The sequence below is a fragment of the Acanthaster planci genome, linkage group LG04 (assembly GCF_054643075.1).
Source record: "Acanthaster planci isolate LZ-2023a linkage group LG04, COTS_SCS, whole genome shotgun sequence".
NCBI classification, from domain to species: Eukaryota; Metazoa; Echinodermata; class Asteroidea; order Valvatida; family Acanthasteridae; genus Acanthaster; species Acanthaster planci.
The window spans coordinates 17093850-17121732 of NC_141780.1; the positions used below are offsets into that span (position 1 = coordinate 17093850).

General features: G+C 41.0%; 1 protein-coding gene across 7 annotated transcripts in view; it reads left to right on the forward strand.

Annotated features, from left to right (window-relative positions):
• Positions 1-27883, forward strand: part of LOC110989216 (voltage-dependent calcium channel subunit alpha-2/delta-2-like) — a 59857-nt gene that overhangs the window by 5553 nt on the left and 26421 nt on the right. For 2 of the 7 annotated variants that reach the window (XM_022253430.2, XM_022253433.2), the window contains exons 4-20: positions 892-951; positions 1996-2131; positions 2879-3010; positions 6441-6504; positions 8588-8638; positions 9223-9322; positions 9695-9763; positions 10493-10582; positions 11276-11410; positions 11972-12053; positions 13625-13674; positions 14458-14541; positions 14982-15038; positions 15924-15944; positions 18056-18130; positions 21305-21334; positions 25721-25795. In XM_022253430.2, the coding sequence (XP_022109122.2) occupies positions 892-951; positions 1996-2131; positions 2879-3010; positions 6441-6504; positions 8588-8638; positions 9223-9322; positions 9695-9763; positions 10493-10582; positions 11276-11410; positions 11972-12053; positions 13625-13674; positions 14458-14541; positions 14982-15038; positions 15924-15944; positions 18056-18130; positions 21305-21334; positions 25721-25795 (1311 nt within the window). Of the gene's footprint in view, positions 1-891; positions 952-1995; positions 2132-2878; positions 3011-3948; positions 4004-6440; positions 6505-8587; positions 8639-9222; positions 9323-9694; positions 9764-10492; positions 10583-11275; positions 11411-11971; positions 12054-13624; positions 13675-14457; positions 14542-14981; positions 15039-15923; positions 15945-18055; positions 18131-21304; positions 21335-25720; positions 25796-27883 lie in introns of all 7 variants that reach the window. The other 5 variants (XM_022253434.2, XM_022253436.2, XM_022253431.2 and 2 more) reach the window with 4 other exon arrangements.

The window sequence follows — 27883 nt, forward strand, 5'->3', positions numbered from 1 at the left end:
TCTATGGGTGGGGGAGGGTGCTGTTTTATTTTGTACACTGGCCTCTGTGTTCACTGCAGCTGAGTAAAGCAAATGCCAAACACACATTCAAAAACCTGACAGGAAATGATAGAGGTGCACCTTCATGCATGTATATGTACCTGTATTTTACTAAATTCAAATACTGAAATTGGACTTACAGTTCAGTGAGCCAGTTTGGTATTTCCAAAAGCCAAAGGTCTTTCCATTTTGGGAACAAAGCGCGCGTATAAGTCAACGTATGGCTACGCTGATAGGACGGACTATCGCGAGCGCATAGCTGTCCCCAAACGGCCTTGTACTGCGCATGTGCTGTTGGAATACCGAACTGGTCCATTCAATTTTCAGCCTGATTAGTGCTCAGTATGTTGTGAACAGAAAAGGCCGCATGATTAGTATGGATAGCTAGATTTAACATCTAATGGAACAATGGAATTCTACATACAGTAACTGTAACCATTGCTCAATGTCTACTTTGCAGAAGGAAAGAAAAGAAATATTGAAACTTATAAAATTTCCAGCTGACATTTTCCCATCTGTCCTTTTTTTGTACCTGTTCCTATAGAATCTACAATCCTGGACAAAATAGTTGGAACAACTCGTGGGAAGTGCGGTGAAAAGATCCCCCTCTCCCCCGTTCAGTGTTGCGGTCATTATTTTATTGGGCCAAGATTGGGCCCAACTTACCCAATGAGAAACAACACTGACAGGCGGCAAGGGGGAGGCATGTTCCAACGAGATTTGTCCAGGATTGTACGGTAGCTTGGTCTCACCTCGCAGTAACTAATATCATGGAGGAAGGCCGCCATGCATGTATATGGCATGATTTGAATGGCTGTTTCATAGCATTTGCTTGTGATTTTCAATCAACAGAGGATTGTTGTGGCATTGGAAACGGCCTATAAGAAGCATAAATACAATGCCAGCATTAAGGTAAGTACATGTATCACAGTAAAGGCTGGCGTAGAATGTTTAGCCTCTCCACTTCTTGAAGCCACAAGTTTGTTTGTTTCTTCCATTGGCGAGCATCACTCAGTTTTTCCTTTGCAAAATGTTTCAGCAGTAAGCACAGCTGTAGAGTTGTTATTGTTAGTATTATGTTTTAAAGAAGGAAGGGTTTTTATTTTTGTTATTCTTTGATTGGTATACCAGTATACGTATGTTAAGGTTCATTATATAATGATAATGAATAAAACATTTCAATTTTATTATTTGCTTAAGAGTGTATTTTACCTCGAGATCCAGGTAAAAATACCCCGAAACTTTTGCTCCTAAGGGGTGAAAAATTTTACCTTTATCAAAATGATGACCATGACATCATATTTGCACACGGTGGAGGAGACGTATTGTAGAAAATCACACATTCATTTGGACCCCAAATTTATAGAATGACCCATTCTGCAAGATGGGAATAAATAGTACCAGTAATGCAGGCCTCATGGCAAATCATTTAACTTCACTATTAGTACCATTGCCAAGCTTTTGGTCCTGCTTACCGTAATTCTCTGGAGGACATCTAAATAATGGAAAAGGTCAGATAATCAACATGAACTGTTGTGATTTCATTTCTAGGACATGTAGGAGGCACATGTACATGTAAACTTGTAATGCCTACATGAATTTTCATGTGTGAGGCTTAAGTCAATGTTTCAAAACAAGGTGTGTAGGTTTCCTTCAAAGTGAAAGCCAGGATGTCCAAGTTGAAGCTTTTTTACTCAAATTTGCCGAAAAAAACAATAACAAAAAACAAAAAAAGACAAATGGAGAGTTCAGATTGTCTTTCTGGTAGTCATAGGCTGTATGTGTCTTTATACATGTTTAATTTCACAAAGAACAGCCTGCTGTAAAGTGCTACATAACACATGAGAAAAACTTTGGACATGTCGTTAAATTTGATTTAAGAAAATAAGAGAAGTCGTTCGGGCTTACTGTCGTTAAAGTTTGTTCACTGTTCTTTGTTGCTTTCTACTCCCACAGGAAGATGATGTACTTTACTACAATGCTAAGAATGCATCCAAAATGCCACTGAATCTGACGTACTCGGACACGTTCAAGTCCCAAGTTAATGTCAACCACAGTGCAGTGCAAATCCCTACCGACATATGGGTTGGAGGTAATGTGTTCTCTGGGACTTTCTACACGCTCCTTTGCCATGCAGGTCTTGTGTGAACTTCTCGCACGCAGAGCTTGATTGCCAGGCTTCAATATTTTAAGGGAAGGAAAACAAGTGTTGCGTTCATTCAGCAGAAGCATGGAGTTTACCAGGCCGGTATTGTCTGATCAGTTTTCTTCAATCATCCTTTGTAAATGTCTATTCTTGACAAAGTTGTCCTCTCAGTCAGAGTCAGTCAAGTCACTTTTCTTCACAGTTCAGACTTCAGAATGTCCTGTCTACATGAAGCAGAAGTGACTGGCTACGATAGTTGGTACATATATACATCTGGATATAGCTGTGCTTTGACTATGATTGATAAGCCAGCTCAGTCCACCAGTCACCTGCTTTTATTTATCAATGGAATTTGACTGGTTTAATACAGCACCAACCAGAGTTACGATCTGACTGTTGGTGACTGGTGTTTGAAGTCAGCAGGCGGTTTGAAACCCCTACCTACCTGTCGGGTCTTATGCATTGCAACCGCTGAGCTGACCTTACTTTAACGATCACACCAGGGCCTTCCGTATTTGAGCTTGGCCTTTGGTCTGCATTTTCTTGTTGAAGTGCTTGGAAATACAGTAGCCTCAGACTTTCTGAGAGATAACACAGAAATCAACACTTTTCTGTATTCTGCACCGTGAAAATCCCATCACTGACCCCCAGATAAACACAAATTCTGTTCTTTGCGTCTACTCTTTCACCCAGATAAAACCATCCTGAATGGTATCAATGCAACTAATTCAATTGATGAAGTCTTCCGCGAGAACTACCAGAAAGATCCCCAGCTTCTGTGGCAGTATTTTGGAAGTGCCGATGGCTTCTATCGCTCTTATCCCGGTATGTTTCTCCGTCTGGCTTCCCATCACTTTTCATAGTTCACTCCTAATATGTCGTGATCAGACTTTCAATTTTTTTTCACAAGTTCTGCATAGAACAAATACAACTATTACTCTTTTTTCTGCTTTAGTCTTTTTAAAATTTATTTTGAAGCTTTGTCTCTTCACATTCACTTGAATGTGTTTTGACTGTAAAAGAGTTCTGCAAAACACAGGTTCAAAATGTTTTGGTTTTTAAAACTGCATTCTGTTAAACCTATTAAATGTTGAAAGATCATACTGAACTTCTTCATTGCATCTCATACAGTGTAAATACACTTGCAAGTCTGTCAAAGTACTTTGTACTCCGTAGCCACAAGTCACAAGTAAGCCTTATAGTCGACCCACTATTGCCACACAGTTTGGTTGACTACTGGAGTTCAAGTCGGAATGGCTAGTATTTTGGCAAATGAAAAGTACGGGGTCAATCATGTACATGTGCGTACATGTATAAGATGTAATGATATGACAAATTTTAATGTTCTGTTGTTCAGGTGTTCCATTATGCACTTATTTTTCAGAGAGAATAGACGGTGATTCTGGTACATTTAAAACTGTTTGCACTGGTTTGGGCTAGTCTTGAAACTTGTGAGGACGTGATAATGTTGCATGAGCATTACTCTGAAGTGTATCCATGTCAATAGGAGTAACATGCTCAAACATACAGCCACTGTACGCGCAATACCGCATGACATTGAGTGGTGTTCACAAAAGGTGTTCATTGTTGACGATGCCAAAACAATATGGCTGTACTTTGATGGCCTGTTCTCTCTTTTGAGGTACCAGAATCGATCACCATCTCTTGTTTGAAAGATGTAACTTTACACGTGAATATTGAGTCGAACTTTGAATCCTCCTCAACCCCACTCCCCCCACCCCTTCCTCCTCAATCCTACACAGCAAAAGAAGCCTTGCGGACTCAGCCTACAGATTTTGACCCGCGTCTGAGAAGCTGGTAACCTTCTCTCATGAATAAATGAAACATGAATTATTAACCAGGGCCGCTTTCCTTTCCTTGCCTTGCGCTGTCATCTTAAAAAAATTCCTTTGCATTGATGAGGTCATGGTGATGTCACAGTTATCAGACAGGCACATTCCTTTATTCTCTGTTCCACTGTGCATGCCTACGGTTTGTACCTGTCAGGTATCCTATTAGTGTTAACAAAGTCTGGTTTCAACACCTGCTCTACATCATTATCAAAATTGCCTGGCCTGGAGTACATATATCATTACCCCTTATGCAGACATCTCATTTCCCTCTTTGTGGCGGAAGAGTGGTCAAGCAGCCACTCGTGTTCAGAGACTGTGCTGTCATCCTGCGAGTTCTTCACAAGTCCATCTGGGATTATTGAGTCCTAATTCAGTTTGCAAGCCATAAACTCAGAAGAGACTGCTGTGGCGCCATACTCCTGCCCTTGTTCTTGAGCTTGATGTGCACGGCCACTTTGGCAAATGACAGCATGTCACTGGTCAGAGATGGACCATCTGTGCGTTATCGTAGCCTTGCTCTGGATAGACCATCTGTGCATTATCTTAGCCTTGCTCTGTCATCTTAAAAAAATTCCCTTGCATTGATGAGGTCATGGAAATGTCACAGTTATCAGATAGGCACATTCCTTTATTCTCTGTTCCACTGTGCATGCCGCCCTTGTTCTTGAGCTTGATGTGCACGGCCACTTTGGCAAATGACAGCATCTCACCGATCAGAGATGGACCATCTGTGCGTTAGCGTGTCGACAATGTGGCCATGGATTCTGGATTGCTAGATAATGACCATAGGTGAACTGCAACAAACACATTTCCTTATATTTTTAACTTGAGAAGACTCGCAGACTTGGATGAAGCTTTGTTCACAGATACTGCATGCTATGCAGTATGACATGACATCGATGACATCTGCGTCGACAAGACAGCACCAGGTGTAAATATTTAACACACCAGGCAATGTCTCGTCAACTTACGTCAAGCCATCTGCCCAGCTGTCCTTAGGACTGCCAAAAATTATTCAGGACAGGCAGGTTTTGCTCATACAACATTTTGCAAACCCCAATTTATTTTACCAATGCATTTCACTCCCTGTCACTGGAGGAAAACATTTTTGCGTTTCTATCCAAAGCACTGAATAGAGGGTAACAGTTTCACAAATCTTGCTTGAAGTAAACAGGCAGATTTTAACATTGCCAGGGGAAAGACTGGCAAATGTTTTAATCCTACATGTAGATGAAACCGCGATGTCAGGATGTGACATAGATGTACGTGATTTCTGCCTCTGAGATGAATCGATTTGCATTTGAATTTTGTGGGTTGAGCTTGGTCAGTTTGTGTGCAGTGCGTGAAGATGCCAGTGAAAAATTTTTTAGAGAACTGGAGTCCACTTTACATGTAAATTTGCACTCAAAACTTGACGGCTTTGTTGTGGGCCTGCATTAAAGCTTTTGTTCAGGACGTCAGTGGTGTCTTTCAGTGAAAATATTGAAGAAAAAAATTCAATGAAAAAAAATACAGAAGAGTGTAGACTTCAGAGTTAAAGAGTCTCTCTGATAACTTGATATTAAAAGCCAGTGCTGCACCATCCCTCATAACACTGTGTGAGACCATATCTTGGTGTGGCTTATTGACATGTGGAAGATTTTTTCGAAACTTAATAACAGCAATGCTGGACCTTCAAGATAAACTCATAAACGGAGGGTGACGGGTAGACTAACCTTAACCATGCTAGCATTCTAACTAGATACACTGTGCACATGTACAATTACGGTACATTAAGCTGTAAACACTGCAGGCAACTACTTAATAGTAGAGTTGCTGTGAGGCTTACAAATTAAAACTTTTTAAAATGCTCTGGTGCACAACAAATTTCCCTGTGCAGAAAAACTAGAAAATCAGCTGGTGTCAAGGCACACACCTGCTGCGGATACCGGTATGTAGTTTCACTCAAATAGTTGGTAAATGTTCAACAACTCATCTTGTAAAATTCATGTACATTTCACATTTATTCCAGTGCATAGCAACTTTGGAACATCAATGTACCCCTTTAGGTCCAATTGATTGATGATATAATGTAGAAATTGGGAGGGGGGTTGTACATGTTCTTTCTTTTTCAAGAGTGCGCCACCAAGAGTTTGCAACGCGTTAGCCAATCACAGTGTGCAAAATCTGTCGACCAGATGCGCGTTTGGAAAGGGTTGACAAATTTCGTGCGTTGTGATTGGCCAACGCGTTGCAAACTCTTGGTGGCGCACTGTTGTGAATCTTCCATATTGCCTCATGAGTGCCAAATAAGTAAAAGCCAAGACAGAATCTGAAGAAAGGGTACACGTGATACATCCTGCTATTATTGGCCCGTCATGCCAGCCTCATAGGCTTACCATCTGTGCTTTCTGTCTGTGTAGCGGCAAAATGGATGACAACTACTGAACCCGAAAAAGATCAATATGATGTACGCCGTAGGGGATGGTAAGTTGGCTCAAGGATGGCACAAGAGCTGCGCCCTCGTCTTAGCAGGTTGTTACGTTTGTAGTCATTAGTTCCTCGTAGATGACCGTTTGTGTGTCCGGATGAGGTCACCATCAAGAAAAAACGTTTTTTTTCCCTTTTGTCTGTGAAATTATCCTTTTGAATTGTATCAGTTCATTTGTCCAGATTTAAATTGTTTAAGTCACACAGGTACTGGTACATGTACATGTCTGTAATGCAGATCACATCGCACATACATGTACACTTGCTTTTTTCTGTTTTGTGTGCACACTGCACCTATGAAGTTTAATAGGATGTTTACTGTTCAGGATTTTTGCTGTGTTTAATGAAGGTCCACGTGCATCTCAGGAAACGTGAAGTTCTTTATTTCAAAACCCTTGTGCAGTTCCACATCCATCCATTTTTCCATTACGTTCTTCTGTTCAGCAAAGCTTTACCCTTTCCTTCCACTGCCGTTTTAAAGGCCAGCTTATGCTCACTGTCTGCTTTGAAATCCATGTACATCGGCTAGAATGCATCGTTGCTCTCAAGAACTGGATTTGCAAGTGCTGTCCAATTTTCCAGTGCAAACACCTCACAATGCGGACATTTTAGTAAACTGTGCACAAGGCATGTAGAATGAGACGCTGCTTTGAATGACAGATTAGATTCACCTATCACTTGGTGACTAGAAACATACAGATTAAATTCACCTGTCACTTGATGACTAGAAACATACACCTACATGTAGCTCATGCAGAAGAGAAGTTTGGAGCTTTTTTTTTTTTTCAAAATTGTAAAAGTGCTGATCGCAATCTGTCACATGCCCAGGAGAGTTTTAAACAACACATTTGTTCATTAAATGCCAGTTTGAAAGTTGTCGTTTATAAAAAGAAGTAAACATCTGGGTACGGGAAAAGAATATTTAAAAAGCCAACGTTCATACCGGTACCCCTACTTGCATGTAAATATGAAGCGGGCATCCAGTGCTCAGCTTGTAGGGAAATGATGTTTGTGAATTCAGAGAATCACAACACCTCATGCTTAGCCGTTGCATACATGTATGCACATGCAGCGGACTGTGAGTGGACGATTCAGACCGTCCGTATCACACACTGTGAATGTTTTGCTAACATCAGGCATGCTGTTTTTCTTGCACACTGTTGGTGAGCAGTCTGTAGTACATCGGCCTAATGGATTTGTCTCTCTTCTTGTGCGTCTGGTTTCATGTCGCTTCTTCATTTTGTTGGTCTTCGTGCATGCTTTGTAGTGTCAATGCTAATGTTCTCGCTAAAGTGGGACTTGAGCCTTTTTAAAAAGTCACTTTTACTGACTGCTTTTACTAATGGGAGACTTTGAGATGCTTGGTGGCGACAAACATACTGGTCCTTTTTTACTAGTTCTTGGCATGCGCGCGCGTTGTTTTGTTCATGCGTGCATAGTTCTGAGCACGTGCAACACCTTGAAAAAGGACTGGTTTGTCTGCTGTTACCAGCGTCTCAAAGTCTCCCATTAAGTGTATCTTTGCTGCTTTTAAATATTGAATCTTTTAAAATCAGTTTTTAGTTTTCCTAGTCTTAAAGCTGAAGTGTTTCCGCAGAGGTTCAAATCAAGGTACATGTAGCTTGTTCCTGAGCCCAAACTTGAGCTGTTCCCCCAAAAGTCTCAGCTGTGGCTGGCTTTAAGACATAAATCAATAGGAAATGGATACAGCCACTAAATAAGTGGCTTCCGATGATGCACATGTTGTTTGCTGGCTGTTGCTAAGACTTTAGACACAGTCTAGGTATCTTGTCTGGTCATTTAATGTGGTCATGGTCATGTGTTAAGGGAGCCATTGGCATTGTTCATATGGTATGGTATACTTTGTGTAAAAAGACATAGTATTCCTCATTGTAGTTGATTTTCTAGGTCCAAGTTGCACCTTTTAACAGCAGTCAAGTCGACACGAAATCCCTTCCAGCCCAAAGCTGGCAAATTAGACTCGGGAAGTGCCCATTGAATTTTACATAACATAAGCTGACCCCTTCCATTCTCATAACTTGGTGCAGTCAGAAATGATCTTGGCTATTAAATCCAACAGGTACATCCAGGCTGCAAGTTCACCGAAGAACGTCATGATTCTCATAGACACGTGAGTTAACTATCCTATACAAGCGCAAGCTTGTGAATGTCCTTGGACAGTCATCTCTAATGTTAAAACATAACATTGACTTCATAACTGCTCCATGATTTATCGTGGCCCACATCACTGGGACAGTCTGATGTATTTACCGCTGTTTTGTGTTTGTGTATTGCATCCAAGGTATATCCAAACAATTTGATTCAACTTTCCAAATTTGCTGTTACTGTAGACCTTTTAATGGTGTGCCTTGAAAAGGGTTCATAGATTTCCTGCAGTCCATGGGCCTCTTTGTGTTACTCGGATCCAAATCTGGATCAGTGATCCATTGTCGTCGGTTCACTGACACAAGAACCTCTCACTGGATGGAGCAAACCAGCGTTGGGATGACTGATCCGGATCCATGGGAAACAAACAGGCTCTGTTTTGTGCCAAGTTCTGAGACCTCTGACATCCTACTGGGTACAGTGATAGCTTGACACATAACAAGGATCATTCACGGGACATTAAGTTCATGGTTGCCCTACAACTGTTTCATGCAGCATTACTAAGACCATTGATTTGGGCATCGGGTTTTACCGCTGTTTCATTTGCAGGAGTGGCAGCACATATGGCATGACCCTGGAGATCACCAAGGTGTCCGTATATAAGGCCCTGGATACTCTTGGCAATGATGACTTTGTCAATGTGGCTTACGTGAGTTTGTGTTCTTGTTATGAACCAAACATTACTTGGGCTTGTTCGAAAGGCAAAACATGGCTCAAGCAGCCAGTGCGTGAAACGCTAACCTGGCATCACTGTGTCCTGGGTTCAGTTCCCTACCAGGGCTGTATGTGAGCAGAGTTGTTCATTTATAATCCTCTCCTGTTCCAAAAGGATTTTACTCCAAGTTCTCTGGGGTTTCCTCCCCCCACAAAAAATGATAGTACCTTTGCATAATGTTGCTTATTGGCTGTAATTCCTTTGCAGTGATAAGGTAGACAGAAATGTAAACCGTATACCGCATCTCTGTCCCCTTCATATCTTAAAATGAATGTGATTTTTTTTTTTCATTTATAACCCATGCAGTTCAACTCCACCTCACACATCGTTGGTTGCTTTGACACCTTCGTTCAGGCTAACTTACGCAACAAAAATGTAAGTTTCCTTAAATTTATGTCCGGAACGTTTTGTCAGCCATGAAGATAATTTTGTTCTGTCTTGTCTAAAACTGTATGAAAGTATTTGCAACGCAGAAAACTCTTGGGATTTTTGGTTGTGCTGTGTTGTATTTTCCTTGTTATTTCTTCACGTTTTTCGCGGAACTTCAGTGAGGAGTCTGAACAACTCAAACCCCATCCATTCATGTAAAAATCGATGAAAGTAGTGTGGTCCCTGCAAGCAAGAAATCACTTTTACTGCATTGTGTCTTTGGGGAGTCTAGTGACCACGTTTTTGTACGGAAAAACGATCTATAAGCGCAACGCGTGCGTAGTAACCCATTTTGGTCTACTACGGCATTCCAGACCTGAACACGAGACCTGACACGTTTCGCTTTGGGTCTTTCCCGTCAATTCAGGATTTTCTGAATAATTCATCATGGTTACGCACGGAGCGACAGTAAAAGCTTCACACAGACGAACACGGAAAAATCAGTTTCACTAGCATCTACTATGAATGTTGCTCTGTTGGAGAGGGCGTAATTGATGAAACATGAAAAATATAGAAACTCATAGTACACTTGCTATAGTGCGTATTTTACGTTAAGCACAAGGTTTTATGCTGCATATTTTGACTAAATTTCGGAGTCGGGAAGTTTATATATGCCAGTACGCACGTACTACTACTAAACCCCTGTTTTGTCGATAATTGTTCCCACTCTGTCAGCTGTTGAAAGAGGAAGTGAAGAAACTGTCCTCATCAGGGCTCGCCGTCTTCAAGGAGGGTCTGGAAAAGGCATTTGAGGCATTCAGAAAGGTGGGGGTTTTTTTACAACTGTGTTCCTGTCCTGTTGGTCATCCTTGTCCCCATTTATTTTATACACGCAGGCAGTCCGAGAATGGTGTGGAGGTGGACCGCGTGCCGTGCTCAGACTTGGCCACAGCACATGGCCTCCTAAAGTAGTAAACTTAACCACTGCACATGGCCTCCCACAGTCGTAAATGTCACACCAGTGAATGCGCCTTGGAACGTTGCAGAGTATGAATTTGGGGGGCAGAAATATTGCAGAGATGTCATTTAGATGGCTGTAATGAGTCAGTCTGTGTGGTGCTTGGATGTCTATCAAAAGTTTGCTGCAGCGTCTTGCCCAGTTCGAAATGTCAACATTTATGGCCACATTAATTTTTGTATGTAAGGGTAATGTCTGCAGATTGCACCATTGATTTGTTTTTTCTTGGGGAGGGGTGCCAAAGTTTTGTGCACTATAAAGAAAAAATATTTGTAGCATTTGTTGTCAGTGATTGGTTGATTGAATTGCACCTGTTTAATGTTCTTCCAATCAAGTATGTTGAAATATCAACTCTACATCCCATTGGGTGTCAGAATTGAAAGTCACACCATTTTTTTACTGCCACTGTGACAAGTTCGCCCAGGGAGAATAGCTGGGCAGTAAACAAGCCAGGTCTGTACTAAACATAGAGGTATCACTTCCCACTTTGATTGCCACAGTTTGAAGATGTAGAGAAGGCGGGGCGTGAGAAGCAGAATCAAGGAGCCAAGTGCCACCAGGTCATCCTCATCTTCACCGACGGAGGAGAGGCAGACGAACGTCTGATCTTTGAGAAGTACAATGACCCAGTCAGTGTGAGTACAAGGTTGTGTTGTTGAGAATTTGCTTGGCACGAGCCAATTGGAGTGCTGCAGATATGAGACTGAATCTCACAGTATGAGTCCGAAATCCAGTGTCTCAAGTGACTTTGTTTCAGTTTGCATGACATGTACGTTTTGTAGTGCATGCATCATTCAGTTTCATCCCCATGAAAGTGCTCATTATGAAAGTGAAAATGATTGAGGGCTCCCTTTGATTTACACTCTACAAGATTCTTTTAAAGGCCACCCACCCAAAAGTGGCTTGGACAACTTGCAACTTGATGTGTCAGGTTGGAAACAAGGTTTTTGCTTTTCACTTGGCAAAATGTAACTTTGGAGGATCTAATCGAAAAACAAATGATTGCCATCGAAAATTTGACATCACCTTTCTTATGGCCACTGGTTCAACCTAGAGTCAGTGGTCACGACCGTGCTTGTTTTAAGAGTTAGATTGTCTGTGCACCTTTTTTTTTTTCATTTTTGCTCAGTTTGAGAAAGTATGTTCACCACACTTGGTGGTAAATGAGAAGTTCTGTTGTGTTTTTCTTTTGAAAGATCCGAGTGTTTGTCTTCAAAGTGGGAACAGACTCCATGGTACCGGCAGACGGCGTTCGAGAAATGGCCTGCTCAAACAAAGGTGGGTCATAACGCTGTCTCTGTGTTCAGCAAGTCACCCCTAGCGTGAACAAGAGAGGGCGTGCTTTAAACATAGAAACAAGGGCCCTTTGCTGAGCACTCACGTATGCGCGTGAACAAGTTTGTGCTCATCTGGCACAGGACACGCTGAGCATGCACGACCAACATCTGGCCGGATGGATGGTCCTCACATGTATACCAGTCGTGTGCACGAGCTCAGTTAAAAATCTTTCCACGAGCCTGTCTTCTTTGGTGGTGAGGGTACACTTCAGCTCAGACCGGATTTACTTTGTTCTGTTCAAGGGTGCCGGTGATCGGCAAATATTTTGAGCCTTTTTGCCTGATTTTGTTTCTAGGATTAGGTTCTTCTCTTTTTTTTCTGAAATATGCCGGCATGGGGAATGTAAATGCAAGGTTTTCATCAGCTACGCTTAGATTTAAGTTGCTTATACCAGGTAAGTCCTGGAAACCATAAGATTTCCATGGGAACCGTTGAGGTTGTCGTTACAGGTGTCCACACAAGAGCAGAGAGATAGGCCATGTCCGAATTCCATGACTGCTGTTGGAATTAATATGTGGTCATGTGCAAGACACCTGCTCTCAGCTGTGGGCCATTTCCCACAGGTGCACTGTATGTGTGTATTATCAGCAGTGTAATTCTGACAGTCTGACATCCAATTACATGCATCACTGGTGGAGGATGTAAGGAGATTCACATGTAAAGTTGCAGTCCCAATCAAGATTGCTTCTCTGCCATGTCTTTGAGATTAGCTTTAATCATTCAAATTAATCTTTGAAGTGTACCTCTAAGGAAAATATGTGTTCTCTGATTTTATCTGTTCAAATAAATATTGAAGCATCCAAATCGAACGCAGTGTCATTTGTCTTCAGAGCTTGACTATAACAAACTTAAAAAGGCTTTTTTTTTCTGTTCATGCCAAGATGTGAATTCTGAATGTAGATTGCGTCATTTGGAGAAAACGACCCTTGCCCAGTTTTTGTTGTGGATAAACTCTTGCGCATGCCAAACAATTGCTACAAAAATGGATACGTATGGGTTTATCCACAATGGGCACAGGGCGAGGGTTCCCCTCGTTTTCTCTGTTTTCTCCAAATGACGCAATCTACATTCAGAATTCGCATCTTGGCATGAACAGAAAAAAAAAGCCCTTTTAAACTTGTTATAGTTGAGCCCTGAAGACAAATGACACTGTGTTCGATTTGGATGCTTTCACATTTATTTGAACAGATAAAATTAGAGAAAACACACTTTCCATAGAGGTGCACTTTAATTTTAGGGCATGTTTTGAACTGCTGAAATAATTCATAAAATAAACGTTATGGGGAAACTGACTAAATGCTTACATATAATTGTAAAGATGAACAAAGCTAATGGATATATGGGAAGAGCCAACGTAGGGCTGGATAGTTCAGTTGGCAGAGCACCAGTACGGTAATCTGGAGGTCACAGGTTCAAGTCCCGCTCCAGTCAACTTTTTTGTTCATCTTTATAGCTGCTGGAATAATTGACAGATTTGAGACATTTCTCAGATTTCCTTTATCAATTAACAGGATATTTCAGCAATATCCAGTCATTTGGAGCTGTCAGACTTACAACCCTGGTAAGATGTTTTTTCTCAGATCTACAGTTTGTTAAATTTCACTGTGTCAATGTGAACTAAGGTTAGTTCATACTGCAGGCGGATGTGAAAGCGAAGCAAATTTGACGTCACGAAAAAGTTGTTTCACTTGAGTTGAAATGGGTTCAACTTTACGAATTTGCACTACAAATATTTCATCTGATGTCATAAATTTACATTCGTGTTCTCTTTTGCACAATGTATGAACCGGCCTTTAGTTTTTACTGTTTAATGCATCGGGGAAATCCTGCTCAGTGTGTCAAGCACGGACATATATAAAAAACCTGGACTTGCAACGCCTTTGTATGAAAAAAAAGCCACCCGTAGGCCATTTTACCAAGCCGAATACAAATCGTGGGTTGGCTCCCTTCTATTGACATCAGGAAGAACAAAGGCGGGCATTGCCAGGAAAGCTTTGTATTCGGCTCGGTAAAATGGCCATGAGTGGATTCAATGACTCTATAAGCTGATTAAGGGCATTACAAGGCCAGATTTTATTATACACGTCCATGGTGTCAGGATGCAACAGGTGTATGGAAGGCTGGGATTTTGTAGCACTGTAGATCTTGGGAGTTTATTCCATTGACCATTGTCACTGCTGCGCAATTTCGTGCAGATGACATCTTGTATTTCAGATTTTGTTTTTTCACAGAAAGTAGTCATTTTGGGTACTGTTTTAAAGGCAGTGATGTAGGAAAACTACCAACATTAAGAGAGAGCAATTAGATAGTAATTATGACCAATGCTTAACTGCTTGACCTTCAGGATTATGTGCCGGTCCTGAGTCGTCCCATGGTGCTGAGTGGGAGGAAACACTTCCAGTGGTCTGACATCTACCTGGATGTACTGGTGAGGCCATTGTCCCAAGGTTTCCAGGGCCACCTACTCTGGATATATTGTGGATTTGGTTAGAAGGGGTCTTTGTGAACTGAGAAATGTGGCAAGCACAGGCCTTGGAACAAGTCTAAGACACATTAGAGCATGGCCAGTTCTCATAATGTTGCTGATCTTTGACAAATGAGAGCTTGCCTAACAACGTAGTCAAGCACTAATTGGCCTGAAAAGCTATGGTCTGTCATTATGGGTTTTCCTGTTAGAAAAATGGACAGTGCTTACATGAGGAAATATATTACAGACCTCAACTGCTGCAGATCGAGGGTTTCTTAGTAAGAACAAATACACTCGTCCTCAGACTCAAATCCAGTTACTGTAGGTTTCTTTGCCTGCAGAGAAGTCCACATTCAAACTTAAATATTGAATATTCTCCCTCATTTCTTTTTGCTTCCCAGGGCTTGGGAATGATGACAACGCTGACAAGACCTGTTTACAACAAGACCGGAGAAAATGTAAGAAGTTATGTGAGGAATTACTGTCATGGTTCAAAAACAACATTTTTTTTTTTCATTCACCTTGTTGCCGTGGTTCAAAGGAAGTTCTACTTTTTAACGTAACTTCTCTGAATTTGTTTTTTTGATCTTTTATTTATTTTTTCAATTCATCCATTTTTCCTGCGTGTTGTGCACAGTTTGGTCGTTCTTCATGTGATTCTTGTGCAAAGACAGGTCTGCTGATTTTTCTCTCACACCAGTGACATCTGTTTCTGACAGAAACTGATCTTTGCGTGGAGCAAAGTTGTATCAGCGTGCATGAAGGAATGGAAATCTGAGACTGCTTCGGAAAGTTAAGGCTGTGGCCAGAAACGTGTGTCTGTGCCAGCCACTGTCTAGTGGCTGCGGCTTCTTTCCACACACATTTATGTTACCTCTAGCCCCAGCCAGTTGATTTGGACATTGGCCTAGGCTGCAGCCAAAGCTGTTGTCCAGTGCAAGGTGTAGGTCTTTGCAGATTTGGAAGTACAGAAGGAACTCTGGAAGATGTTTTTGGACACAGGTTTTGGACACTCAACCAATTTCTGACTTTCTCCTGTTTTTAACAGATGACTGCTCTGTTCTTTTTTGTGGCATTTGCTTCATTTCCGTCTTGATTTATAAGAAAAGTTGATGAATCATGTGGAATGATATCCAAACAGTAGCTTTTACTCTTTCCAATGCGATAAATTGATTAGTTTTGTCTTGCGTCTCATGGCTTTGCAACCTGAGGCCGCATGGGATTTAGCCCTTTGGGGCCTTTTCATGATTGGAGTTTGAGTTTTCTGTTGTTTTGATTTGTCATTTTTAAATATTTCAACCTTTTTTTTTTTTACTCTCTGCATGTGCGTTCACTTCTTGAAGAATGTTAATTCAACCAAGCAGGTATTGCGTCATGAGCAACGAAGGGTTTCTGTTTGGTTTGGTTTTGTTTTCCAACCTGCCTGCATGCTAAGCACGTGTGAATAATCCAATTGAATTTGGGCGGTGTTGCTTATGTTCCGTCAGCCGTGATGCCACTCCACTTTTTGGTTTATATTTCGTGGAGCACTGAGTGATTAGATGCAGAAACACAGTGTGAATCTTCGTTTTGACTTGCGCCATTACAAGTTGATTTCACTTGCCACAGGGTTTCATTACTTTACCTGGAGTGAATTTTTCACTAATGATGGCATGTTTTTTGCTTTGAGAATTCATGAAAAACAAGCGAATCCATGAAAAATAAGTGATTTTTCGTAACATATCTTTTGGCTGACTGCTAATTTTGCCTGTGGAATTTGGCCTGCCTCTGGCATGCATGAGCTGCTGAGTGTATGCCCCGCTGGGTTGGAAATTGTTCAAAACCTTGAACTTGGAAGAACATATACATGTACTTTCAAACCCAGTGAGTTTACTTGTGCGTTTCAGAAGAGGTCTTTAAGGCATGTGTCAGTTCGTTACCTGCCCTGAGAAAGAAAGAAAAAAGGATATTTCCACGTAGGTCTTGACTCAGTGTTCAAGTGAACAATCTGTATACGTGTCCAGATTACCGTGAATATTTGACACGCGTTCTTAATGAAATAAAGCAGACACCTCGACCAGGTTGCAGAGCCAGATTTAAATTGCCAGAGTGCTCCAAACCGGTACACCGTCCTTGCCAAATATTGTATGCATTTCAAAGACAAAACTCCTCTTTTGTGACCGATGGCTAGGTGCTTTAATGTAAAGTTGTGTTGCATTCAGTGTTAGGGTTCCGTTCTTTTCTGACTGATTTTAATCAAATGTCTGTGTACAGTGGCTCTTTCCTCCTGCCCAGTTCTCACTCCAGTCCCTCACATGTGTTTTGAAGTTTTGTCTTTGTAATGCGTCAGAGTTTTTTTATGTATTCATTCATTTTTTGTTTGTTTATTTTTTTGCTTTGTTTTGTAATGGAAGAATGTAACGTTATTTGCTCCTTGTACGCGGTTAAAAAGTGCACGAACGGTTTGATTGAATACCCAACTTTGAATGAAGTGCTGGGTGTCCCACAACAAAACCTAATCATTAAAGAGTTAATTCAACTAAGCTATGTATTGTATGAGTACAATCATGCGCTTGCCAAGAAGTACATGCAGAAGCAATATTCTTCCAATAGTAGCAATGGTACTGGGATAGTAATCCACCAGCGATGCATCACTAGGCACCGTTGTTTGCTAAAATCGTATATGTGCACTGGACTATTTGAAGGGTGCAGAAATGAAATCGGGCTCCTAGTAGAAGTAGTCCCCTAATATACAGTCACCCTCCTCCCCTGCCCATCTCTGATTGCCACCACGTTCGTCCCTGTGCCTCTTCCCCCACCAGTAGAACCTGTGTACCCCGCCCTGAGAGTGTGCACCTGATATGATCGTCGGCAGTCGCATCTTGGCCTTAATAATGTGGATGGTATTTCAAAGCCAGACAGGTTGCTCACAAGAACACTTCGTAGAAAGGCATGCTCAGTTGTATTTCCCCATAATGATTGTTCTTTCAAGCCCCCCCCCCACTCCGAACAGTTGCTGCAACTATGCAACCAATTGTACTGGGGTGTGGTCATTATTCACGGGACGGCAATTTTGGATCGTGCTCCCTCAAGTGCTTTATTTGTTGTAAACTCTGAAATGGGAAAGGGCCTGATTATTTTACCAGTATTACAGGCACAAGTTTTTGGTTTTTGGTTTTCATTTCCATAATTTGGAACTGCCAATTTGAATAAGTATAGTGATCTATAATTTGTCGCTATTGCATCATCTTCATGCTGATATGTATATGACGTTTTAGAGAGTTTTACTGTGATCTCTTAGCTTTTGATTCAAGATAGCCCACTCGTGAATGAGGCAAATTGTATGTGTGTGGGGGGAGGGGGGGATTGTAACAGAAAACGTCACAGAGTGGGGCTTTTCTGGTACCAGTTGATATATTTTGGATATTGCTTGCAAGGAGGTTGAATTCTCCTCTCTGAAGTCCAAACTTGACATCTTCTTTTGTCCTCTCATCAGAATCAGCAAATGTTGGCCGTGGTGGGGACGGACATCACCACAAAGAACATGGAAGACACCGTGCCCCAGAGAAAGGTAGTGTACACATGTGCCATTGTGCCTGTCTTGATGTCCCTGTACTGTGTCTGTCACACCATGTCTCTATCCCCCCTGCAACTCTCTTCATTGTTATCGGTCCATCTTTCACCATGTCTGTCGCTACTTCTGTGGGTCTTGAACTGTTTCTGTTACTACCTTTATGTCCGTACCACTTCTGAAAAAAAAAATATGCCTTTGGGCATATCTTGCACTTCTTGTGTCCTCTGTCAGTTTGTGTGTCTGTCAGTCACGACTACATGTTTGGCTGGCAGATGATTACTCTCTTTGCCGCAGACGGTCTGTATTTCACTTGTTGTTTGTCCCATTTGGTGTTGTTCTGTTTGTCCATCTATCCTGTGCTAGCTATTTTCTTCCACTGTATGTATCACTATATGTGTCTCATTAACCTTATGTTAATACTTGACACTTATTTTTACAGGTGGTCATGTCTGTGTCCATCTTCTACTCCCTTTGTTAGTCTGCCCGCTTATGTTTTAACCTCTGTGTCACACCATCCCTTATGATCTGTCACATCAGAGACATAAGATGGTGTGACTCACAAGATTTGATCCCCCTTTTTTCCCTTCAGCAATCATTGGGAAGGACTCCTCCCCACAGATGAACTTTACATGTACATTGTGGCCATGGATTGAAAGATCAAACAAAAAGGCCCCAGTTTCTGGATAACCTGTTAGAAAATATGTGTTCCCTTGCGTTGTTTGGCCCCGACCCCTCTTGTCCTATCCTGTTGCCCTCACAATTATAGGTCATACACCTGTCAGTCTAAGAACCATTCCAAATGAGTTTCCCGCTGTAATCCTGTCAAGACATTCCAACCCCCGGTTAGAACTTACATGTATCTTGTCTGCTTCGTTGCCTTCTCTGTACATGTATTTCACAGTGTGTTACCAACGTGCATTGCAACCTGTTTTTATTTTGTCTGTTCGTGAAAGAGAGTTGGCCTCCATCAGTTTAAAGTGTGGCATAGCCCCCTTCTGTGTTTTGGTTTGTACATGACCTGTGGATGCAGTGAAGAACAGGCTTGGGGCAGACCTTGAGTTTATGTGTCGTTAGCCCATTAACCCATTTGCTGTTACATGCACATGTAGTCTCTAACCCCGTGGTTTCCAAATGTCATGATGATGATGATGTCTTAACAACTGCTGCATAGTGATAGATTTTCACCACAAGAGCAAAGAAAGCTGGTTTCCGCTGGTTGTCTGGATGATGTGATAAGTGTACATACAGTATGTTTATTTGTACGATGATCTGTGTTGACTCCTCTATGTCCGTCTGTGACCAGAAACCTAATCCTAATCACATACAGTCAGATTTACCAACGTGATTTGTGTACAATAATGACCACGTTCACACTGCCCCAGTGACAAATGTCTTGTGTACTCGTTTTCAATACAGACGTGTCTGTCACGTGGTCAACCCTTCCCTGTTGCATTTTCCCGTGTATGGTGTTTCCTTTTCCCCTCTACAGAACCCTTGTACTTTGTTTATACCAAGGTGACATTTTATTTAAACAGCCGGTATAGAAATGAATGCTTACTTTCTGTGGTCATGCAGGACGCTGATTAGATCTGACTTTTAAACAATTCACAAAAATTTACCCGATAATATTTGGTTTTTCTTTTTCCAATTGTGTCAGCTCTGCAAGATGTCATACATGCATTGTGAATTATACAGTCTGGTCCTGTTTGTCTTGTTCATTAGTAACTGTCACATAAATGTAAGGTTCAGTTCTGTGGTGAACCCTCTGGCAGATACACTAACCATTCCAGTGGCGCTATTGCCTCATAGTGTAAGCCGGTATGTTCAATATAAGTTTCAACGACACCACACTACACAGTCAGATTTTCCTGTTAACCCCTTACCTTTCGAAAGAACATCCGTCCATTCTGGAACAACTTGAAAAGCAAGAGATGGATCATGTCAAAAATCTGTTTTTGCCGGTCACTGTTTAAATGTGTTGACTTAACACACATGTACCTAATCTCGGTGACAAGAAATGGTTGCCTTTTTTTCATGAGTAACCCCCTTCCATTCTTGTTTCTGATGGCATCTGTGTTCGTATGTGTGTTCTGTCTTGTCTCCCCCTGCTTCTTGGTATATGATCCTGTGTTCCCTATTTGTGTCAGGCAGGCTGTCTGTACATGTATTTGACCTTACTAACACGTAAATTGTAGATAAGTATGTGTACTGTGCACAGCAGCATGGTGTGTATTGACAACATCTAGAGCACTGTGGTTTCCCTTGGACTACTTACATGTATATCTGTCAAACATTTGATTCCTTATCATTTGGTTCTCATTCAGCACGTCATATTAATAGATCTTGCTACCTTTTTGGTAAGCAGTATGGGCGGGCCTAAACCTGTTTTACCCTCCATTTTGCGGAGACAAGAAGTCAAGCCTGGAGCTTGGCATCCAGTGCTATGCTTCCCGTTTTGTTCTGGTATAGGGTTGGGGGGGGTTGTGGGAGGGACATGCAAGCAAATGTAGAACCTGAAATATTGTTATTGTTGAAAGATTTTTTTTTCTATCTCATCCAAAGGAATCCTTTTCTGTTCTGTTCTTTTCATGTTCAAGCCCTGTTTAAGGTAAACTTTAGTTGCCCACATTTCTGAAATAGCCCAAAACAAGATGGAAACATTAACCAATGGAACAGCCATCTATGAAAATGCTTAGCAGTAACATTCTGATATCTCTATGGTAAGATGGTGTTTGGAGGTATTAAGACAAGTTTTAGTTCAATGGGACAGGACTTGATCTCCCTTCTCTACATGCTGACATCAACCTCCCCCCCCCCAAAAAAAAACCGTGATTAGATTTTGAATAAGAAAGTTACAGAAAGGTAGACTTTGGGTGCTAAAATGAAAGTTCACATGAACAGATGGTTTCGGGGTCACTCGTAAGACCAGGTTCAGCAGTTTTCCTGCAGGTACGTACGCGTACATGTAGATACAATTCTAGGAATGTTCCAACGCCGTTAGTTTGAGCCTTATCGTCCGTACCCCAGTAGGTCCACATTAGAGTGTATGCATTTACTAATACAGTGTACATGTACATGCCCTGTTTGCTGTTACAACTTGAGACGTATTGGTTGTACAACCTTGTTATTGGCTCATCTTTCTCTTCTTTCACTTTTGTGATGTCGTTATAGCCTCAACTAAACGCCACATATGGGCAAGCCGTAAGTTGTCATCACAGAGTCAGCATGTACCACCATCAGATTTTACCTCCGTTCACGCATGGGTCATGTAACAGGAAGTGACTAGATACTAACCCGTGAAACCTGGTCTGCTATTTTTCTCAAGACTCTTAGAGGGTTTTCGCTTGGACTCTGTTTCTGCATCAATTGAAAAAAGAAATCCCAAACACAATGATAAAATTGGTAAATTGAATAGCACACATGGGTCGGATTCGAACCAGGGACTATGGATCTGCAGTTCAAATCACTACCAACTAAGCTACCGAAGCGATTTAATGGATTCCCATTTTTGAAATGTCTTAAATGGTATACTGCATTGTCCCCTCTTCATGAATCATTGGTCCCCCCAGCTACTGAAAAAAAGTAGCGCACCAGGTTTCACGGGCTAGTATTAAGTGGCGTCCCATGTAACAAGCATGAGTGGGTCACATGACAACAGCCCTAAAACAGTCTAGCTCTTGCTGTGGGGTACTGTGAAATGCTGGTTGCTTTCCCTTGAACCCTGTTTTGGTACCATCATTTATCCTGTCAGCAAACAGAGGCAAAATTCCAGTCGTGTAACAAATGGCAAAGACAATGTTCTCATTTTCAGTACCGTAGTCGAGACTATCATGAGACTGGACACAGGACCAGTCAAAAGACCTGTCACAAGTAACGGAGTGAACAGTGAAAGCCAATCTTAATAGCTTGTGACTTGAATTCAGACTAGTGGTCCTGTTCTGGTCTTGTGATGGCCTTGAAAGGTCTGCACTACAACCTTACATTCTTTATGTGCAAATTTCAATTATGCAACTGTGGCACACTTTCAGTCTATCGTGCTAAAAAAACCTTTGGTGCCATAAATTCAACCATGTTCATATAAGCTAATGGATTGTAATTACCAAGAGCAGACAGTAAGATCTTGTTGTCAGTGTTTGTATAGCATTTGACATCTTTAACAGCATGGATTGTTTTCATGCATGTGTTGATTCATCACCAGTTCCGTATGTTGCACATCTTCACATCATCATGTGCATGCTACGTCCTACACCTGTTGGTCATGTGACGCACAGCATGTTTCTGTCATGTGACATGAAGGCATGTGATAATAATGTGCATGAACACCCTATGATATAATGCTGATACATGTCTTGTCATTGTGCTGTGTCCCCTGCGTGTCACAAGTGTCATGCAACTGTTTGGCTTCTTTCACACTTAATTTTTTTTTTCAATCCAGTGTTGAATAATATTTAAGTGCTGTGTGTGTGCTGCTTGCATTTTGACAAAAGTTTCCAAGTGAATAAATAAAGTAACATATTGACAATGAACTAATAAATTTGAACTGAACCAATTGTCGGTTCAACTTCTCAGTTCATAATTCCAATCCTGGTCAAACCCATGCACTTCCCCATTCTCCAACAATTTCCCTCTAGTCCTCACCCTCTCTAATCCCTTAATCCTTTAAGCCATGACCATTAATCCCATCTTGTCCCACTCCATCCAAACCATGATTGGAGCTTTGTGAAACTGAGTGAGTGATCGCAAGGATGCATTTCTTACCTGTTTGGGTTTGTCTAGGATAATTATGCCTGTAGCGGGTTTGTCAAAAGCTGACCTGTTATTGGTTTACTTAAGCAAATGAAAACAACTACCGTTAAAAAGTGATATATGCTTTGGTGTTGTCTTCAAAGCCATCTTGCTTGAGTAACATTTCACTCATTTTCAGAACTTGAACTGGAAGTAAATAAAGACCTTGAAGATCAGTCACTTAAATTTGGAAAATTTGGACCAATTTTTGCTGCCATGTTTTAAAAAAGAAGAAGTGAAGCTGCAGTTGTAGAGCAAAGAATAATGCATTGTATAAGCTGGCAAACTGCTTTATTGAGAGCCTGGAGTGAAACAAAAGCTATCTCGAGCATTAGCAATAGGCTAATCTTGATGACATCAAGCTCTGAATGAAACAATTGTTGGGTGTCATGCTTGTACACATGCACAATGTATGCACGTCATACTTTGCTGTATGATTTACTTATGAGTGCCACGTTGTCAGGTATGTACAGCGTCATGTACCAAAGAGGCAAAAGAGAAGATGTAAGATGTTCTCACGTCAAGAATTTGTGGCATTTAAGGAAGCTTGCAAAATCTCATGAAAAAAGTGACACTCACAGGTCTCACATACGTCCAGCACTGTGGGTTACAGATCAAACAACCTGGATCTTTGTTAGCCATCAAGAGCACTCAAATGATTTTAGCAGATGGGCCATTTCAGAGAGTCATCACTGATGCAGTATATTGCATTATCGTTACGCCAGCAGATCATGCTGATTCCTTTAAGCTTCTGTTTTTGTTTTCTTGTAATGAACGCAACAATGGATGGGCCTCTGACCAGAGCATTTTTCTTTGGTAGTATTGAAGTCAATGCGACCGAGGTGTGAGGTTAAAATACCTGTTGTTTTCAATTGACAACTCATCAGGGTGTTAATTAATGGAGTCGTGTTATTTGATGAGGAGAAACTTCAAATGTGTGGTCAAAGATGTGTCCGCAGCCTGTGAATTTAATTTTTTTATTCTTAAGTTCATTAATCTTGATCTTTCCAAAAAGACTGCATATGAAAAGATAAATCAGCCCACGAGAATTAAGAGATCTAAAACATTGAAGAAATTATGAGGAGTAAAAACCTTTTGTGCACTTTGAGTGGCACAAGGTACAAAACTTTCAGTGACATGTAATATTTTGTGCCAAAATGTCTGTATCAAGAGTTTTGTCTGTCCAAGTTATAGGGACAGTGTTGGTGATCTGCTTGGCTTCAGTGTCCCTGGCTTGTTCCATGCACGATGCATTGGACTACAGATGCATGTCCTATCTTCTGCTACATTTGCAGTCAATCTTCCACAAACTACTTTTTTAGCATCAAATTAAGTTACTTTGAAAGAGTCCTTGTTTTATGCCAAAAAGTATATAATTTCATTGTTAATGAAATATTTGTGAACTTTTAAACTAGTTTGACCCTTCTTTTTTTCTTTTTTTGGTTGCTTTTTTGTGTGTGAAACCTTTGGGAGATTTTCCAGGAATGTCTTATAAATCACAGGGTTCCTGCAGCCTGGAAAAGTTATGAAAAAGTCATGGAAATTTGTGTTCAGTTTCCTGGCCTGGAAAAATCACAGAATTTTATAAAAATGACTAAAGTTGTGGAAAAGTCATGGGACTTTTCGAACACTTGTGTGTGATTTCTATCATCAGAAAAAAGGGCATAAAGTCTGTGATTGTATTCACAACTTTAAAAGTCTGAATAGTCCAAGAGATTGCATTGTTGAGTCATGGATTTTCTTAAATTGGTTATGGAAAAGTCATGGAATTCAGTTGTCCTCTAGGTGCAGGAACCCTGAAATCATTTTCCCCCAATTTTATGAAGATCTTTGAACATGCTGTTCTTTCACTTTCTTATGTTGTTTTTTGTTTTTATTGTCATTTCTCTTCTTTTGGGGAGGAGACTTGCCCTCCTTCATAGCGCCCATGCTTTGGAAAAGCAACTATGTTCTCACCACCCACAAAAAAAAAATCTGTCAAGTCTCACCCAAGTTGACCAAGTCAGTTTCCCTCCATCAGAACTGAAGTCACAGAGTAGAAACCCAAAGAATGGCACAAGTTGTCACTCATTCCACCTTCATTTGCACATTGTAGACATAGCTGTGCTTGGAGTTAGCAACATCCTGTCCACCCTAAGCTGTTGATAAGCACGGCATGCCCACTTTCTCCTTAGCCCCTCCCACTTCCTCCTTAGCCCCACCCCCACCTCAGATCCCCACCCGTGTTTTTCATTGCTCCAATCACCGAACACTTATAGTCCAGTCCATTACAACTAAGATCCAAGTAGATTGTTCTCCATATTTAAATCCCTGCTGGAGGTGTGAACTCATAAGCTTGGTAAGACTTAATGAGTCACACTTTCGGTAAGACCTAGGCATGGTTGCCTCTACATTTATTTCCAACTTGGATTTCATCCAAAGCATGAATCTGTAGACTGAGTGGATGTCATGTGCGTCAGGAGTATGCAAAACTGACATTCCTACAAACATCTACTTGCATTTCTGCTGCATAATTTTCCCATTTCAGAACAAAAGTGTGCACAGCCCTAATTGGGGTGCTAACGCCTTTTTCCTATCTCCGTTTGATATCAGCAAATCATTCACTTGAGTTGCGCAGTTATTTAGAAATTGCATATGAATCAAAATTCGAGCTCGTCAACAGTTAAGGATGAAAATGCAATTCTAACGATAGGGAAACAAATAGTGCAACCCCTGGTAATGGTTTTGCACAAAAGAACATGTTGAGACTCCCATATCGAGTACTGACATTGCACATACAATCGTTCTTTCCTGACTCCATAGATTGGACCTGAGGGGTATGCCTTTGGCATCAATAGCAACGGTTACATTCTGCTCCATCCGAGGCTGAAGGCTGAGGTAATTCCTGATGTTTTATATTACTCTTGTAAAATGCATTTAAGATGTGAAGTGTTTGGTTTTTGAGCATGAAAGTAAACCTCAAATCAAATTCTGCATCCCTTCCCCCTTTTCTTCTAAAGACTTCTTTGAGCAGATGACAATCTTAGTTGGAACTGTATAGATATAGCCGTGTCTAAATCATTTGGCTGCGGCTTGATACATCACACAAGTGTATGGTTGTGGCTACAGCTACTTGCCATAGAGTTGCGTATGAATTTCAAGCCACAGCCAAGTATTTCTGACAAGGCCTATTTTCTAACCCTGTGACCTTTGTGACTGTAGAATTTTCTGCCATCTGGGAATGAGACAGTCCAATTCAATGTGCAGATTAGCCTGCGCAGATCCGGCATATTTTAAGCAGATTTTAACTTCAGAGTCTCTCAACCTAACTTTGGAATGTGATTCCAGGAAGCAGTTTTGACCTGAGAAAATGTTTTAAGCATCAATTGAAAGCAAGAAGATTAAAAGTTACTTTCGTGTAAATTTTTTGGGGGCTGAAACGCAAGCTATGCCTGTCAGATCAAAGAATACTGGCAGATCATGTACCATTACTATGTGATAGTGTCCAGTTTGGCATGAAAAGGAGGCAGATTTTTGAATTCAGAAATTTAGTTTGATTAGGAAGTGAAGCCTATTGTAGCTGTGGTTGATTTGGAATGCAGATTAGCAATCTCACTTATTTTTGTTTTAAATCTTTTGCACAGCTTCTGCCTTGTGCACATGATATGAAAAGCATGGATGAGCATCCTTAATTTATGTTAGCCATAGTTTACAATCTTGAATGAATCGAATGTACTTTCTCTTAATGTTTTAAGTTTGGGGTGAGTTGTAGGCAGACAGATGCACGTAGCATGATTGACTAATACCAACTAATGAATATTTTTGTTTGTTAAAGGCAGTTTATTTTCCAGAATATAGTTGATGTTATTATTTCCTGTTGTGGATTTTTCTTCCCAGTATGCATCAGGAGTTTGTCTGCATCTCTATCCAAATAGATTGCATGTTAGATGGATTGAACAATGGTATATGTTTGCAAGGCTTGACACTCCATACTAACTGATGTTTTGCATTTTGGACCTGCCTTTGAGTTTTTCGCTGTTTTAGCTGAATGCTAGGGTTTGTATTAGGCAACACGACATCATTGTTTGCAAAATGGCTGGTGTTTGTTTTGCACTCTCCAACAGTTTCAAACTTGACACATTGGACGTGCTGAAATTGTCTTTAGTTAAGGACCTCTTTATCATGATAACTTTTCCCAGGCCCAAACCGTCCGAGCAAAACTTGGCCAAAAGTAACCGGATCACTCTTTGATTCAAGTACTTGATTCCATCTCCTGGAGAAAAATCACATCAAATGTAACAACCATAAATATCTGCTGAAGGAACTGGTTGCCTCATTTATAGTCCCTTCATGTCTTTTTATAATCCTGTCTACCAACTTACGTATTATGCCTGACTGTCAATGACCTTTGACTGTCAAACATTTCCTGACCTGCTGTTGAAAACCGTTGATTTACTTTTGTTGTTGACTGCAAAGCTCAGTTGTATAGCACTACTGAACTTACTGGTTTTCTTTTCTTCTTCAAGGAAATCATTATGATACCCTTGTTTACTGATATGTAATTGGTAAACAAAGCTTGTTCATAATAATAGTTTGGTAAACAAGGCATACAATGATTGTCATTGAAGGAGGAAAAACCCTTGTGCCCAAAAGTGTTCCCTGGTCTTGGTTCCAGGAGCCCAAAATGGGGATTTTTTCCTAAGGATTGTCCAGATTGTTTTCTGAATTTCTGGCCAGTAGTGCTGTAAAATTGGGCAGTAACGTGGAGGTTTTAAATAACACATTTGAGTGTCTTGTGCACCATTTCATGTTTTTTGATTGGTTATGCATCTTGATGATGACCTTGACATGTCCCTCATTTGCATTTGTTTCTGATTTGGCAACAGAGGGCAGTATACGTCATTTTGAGGCATCGTCGAAAACAACCTGAGCCTTGCAAAATCTTCTTTCCCCTCTGTTGTCTTCAAAATCTTCAGAACTTCTCAC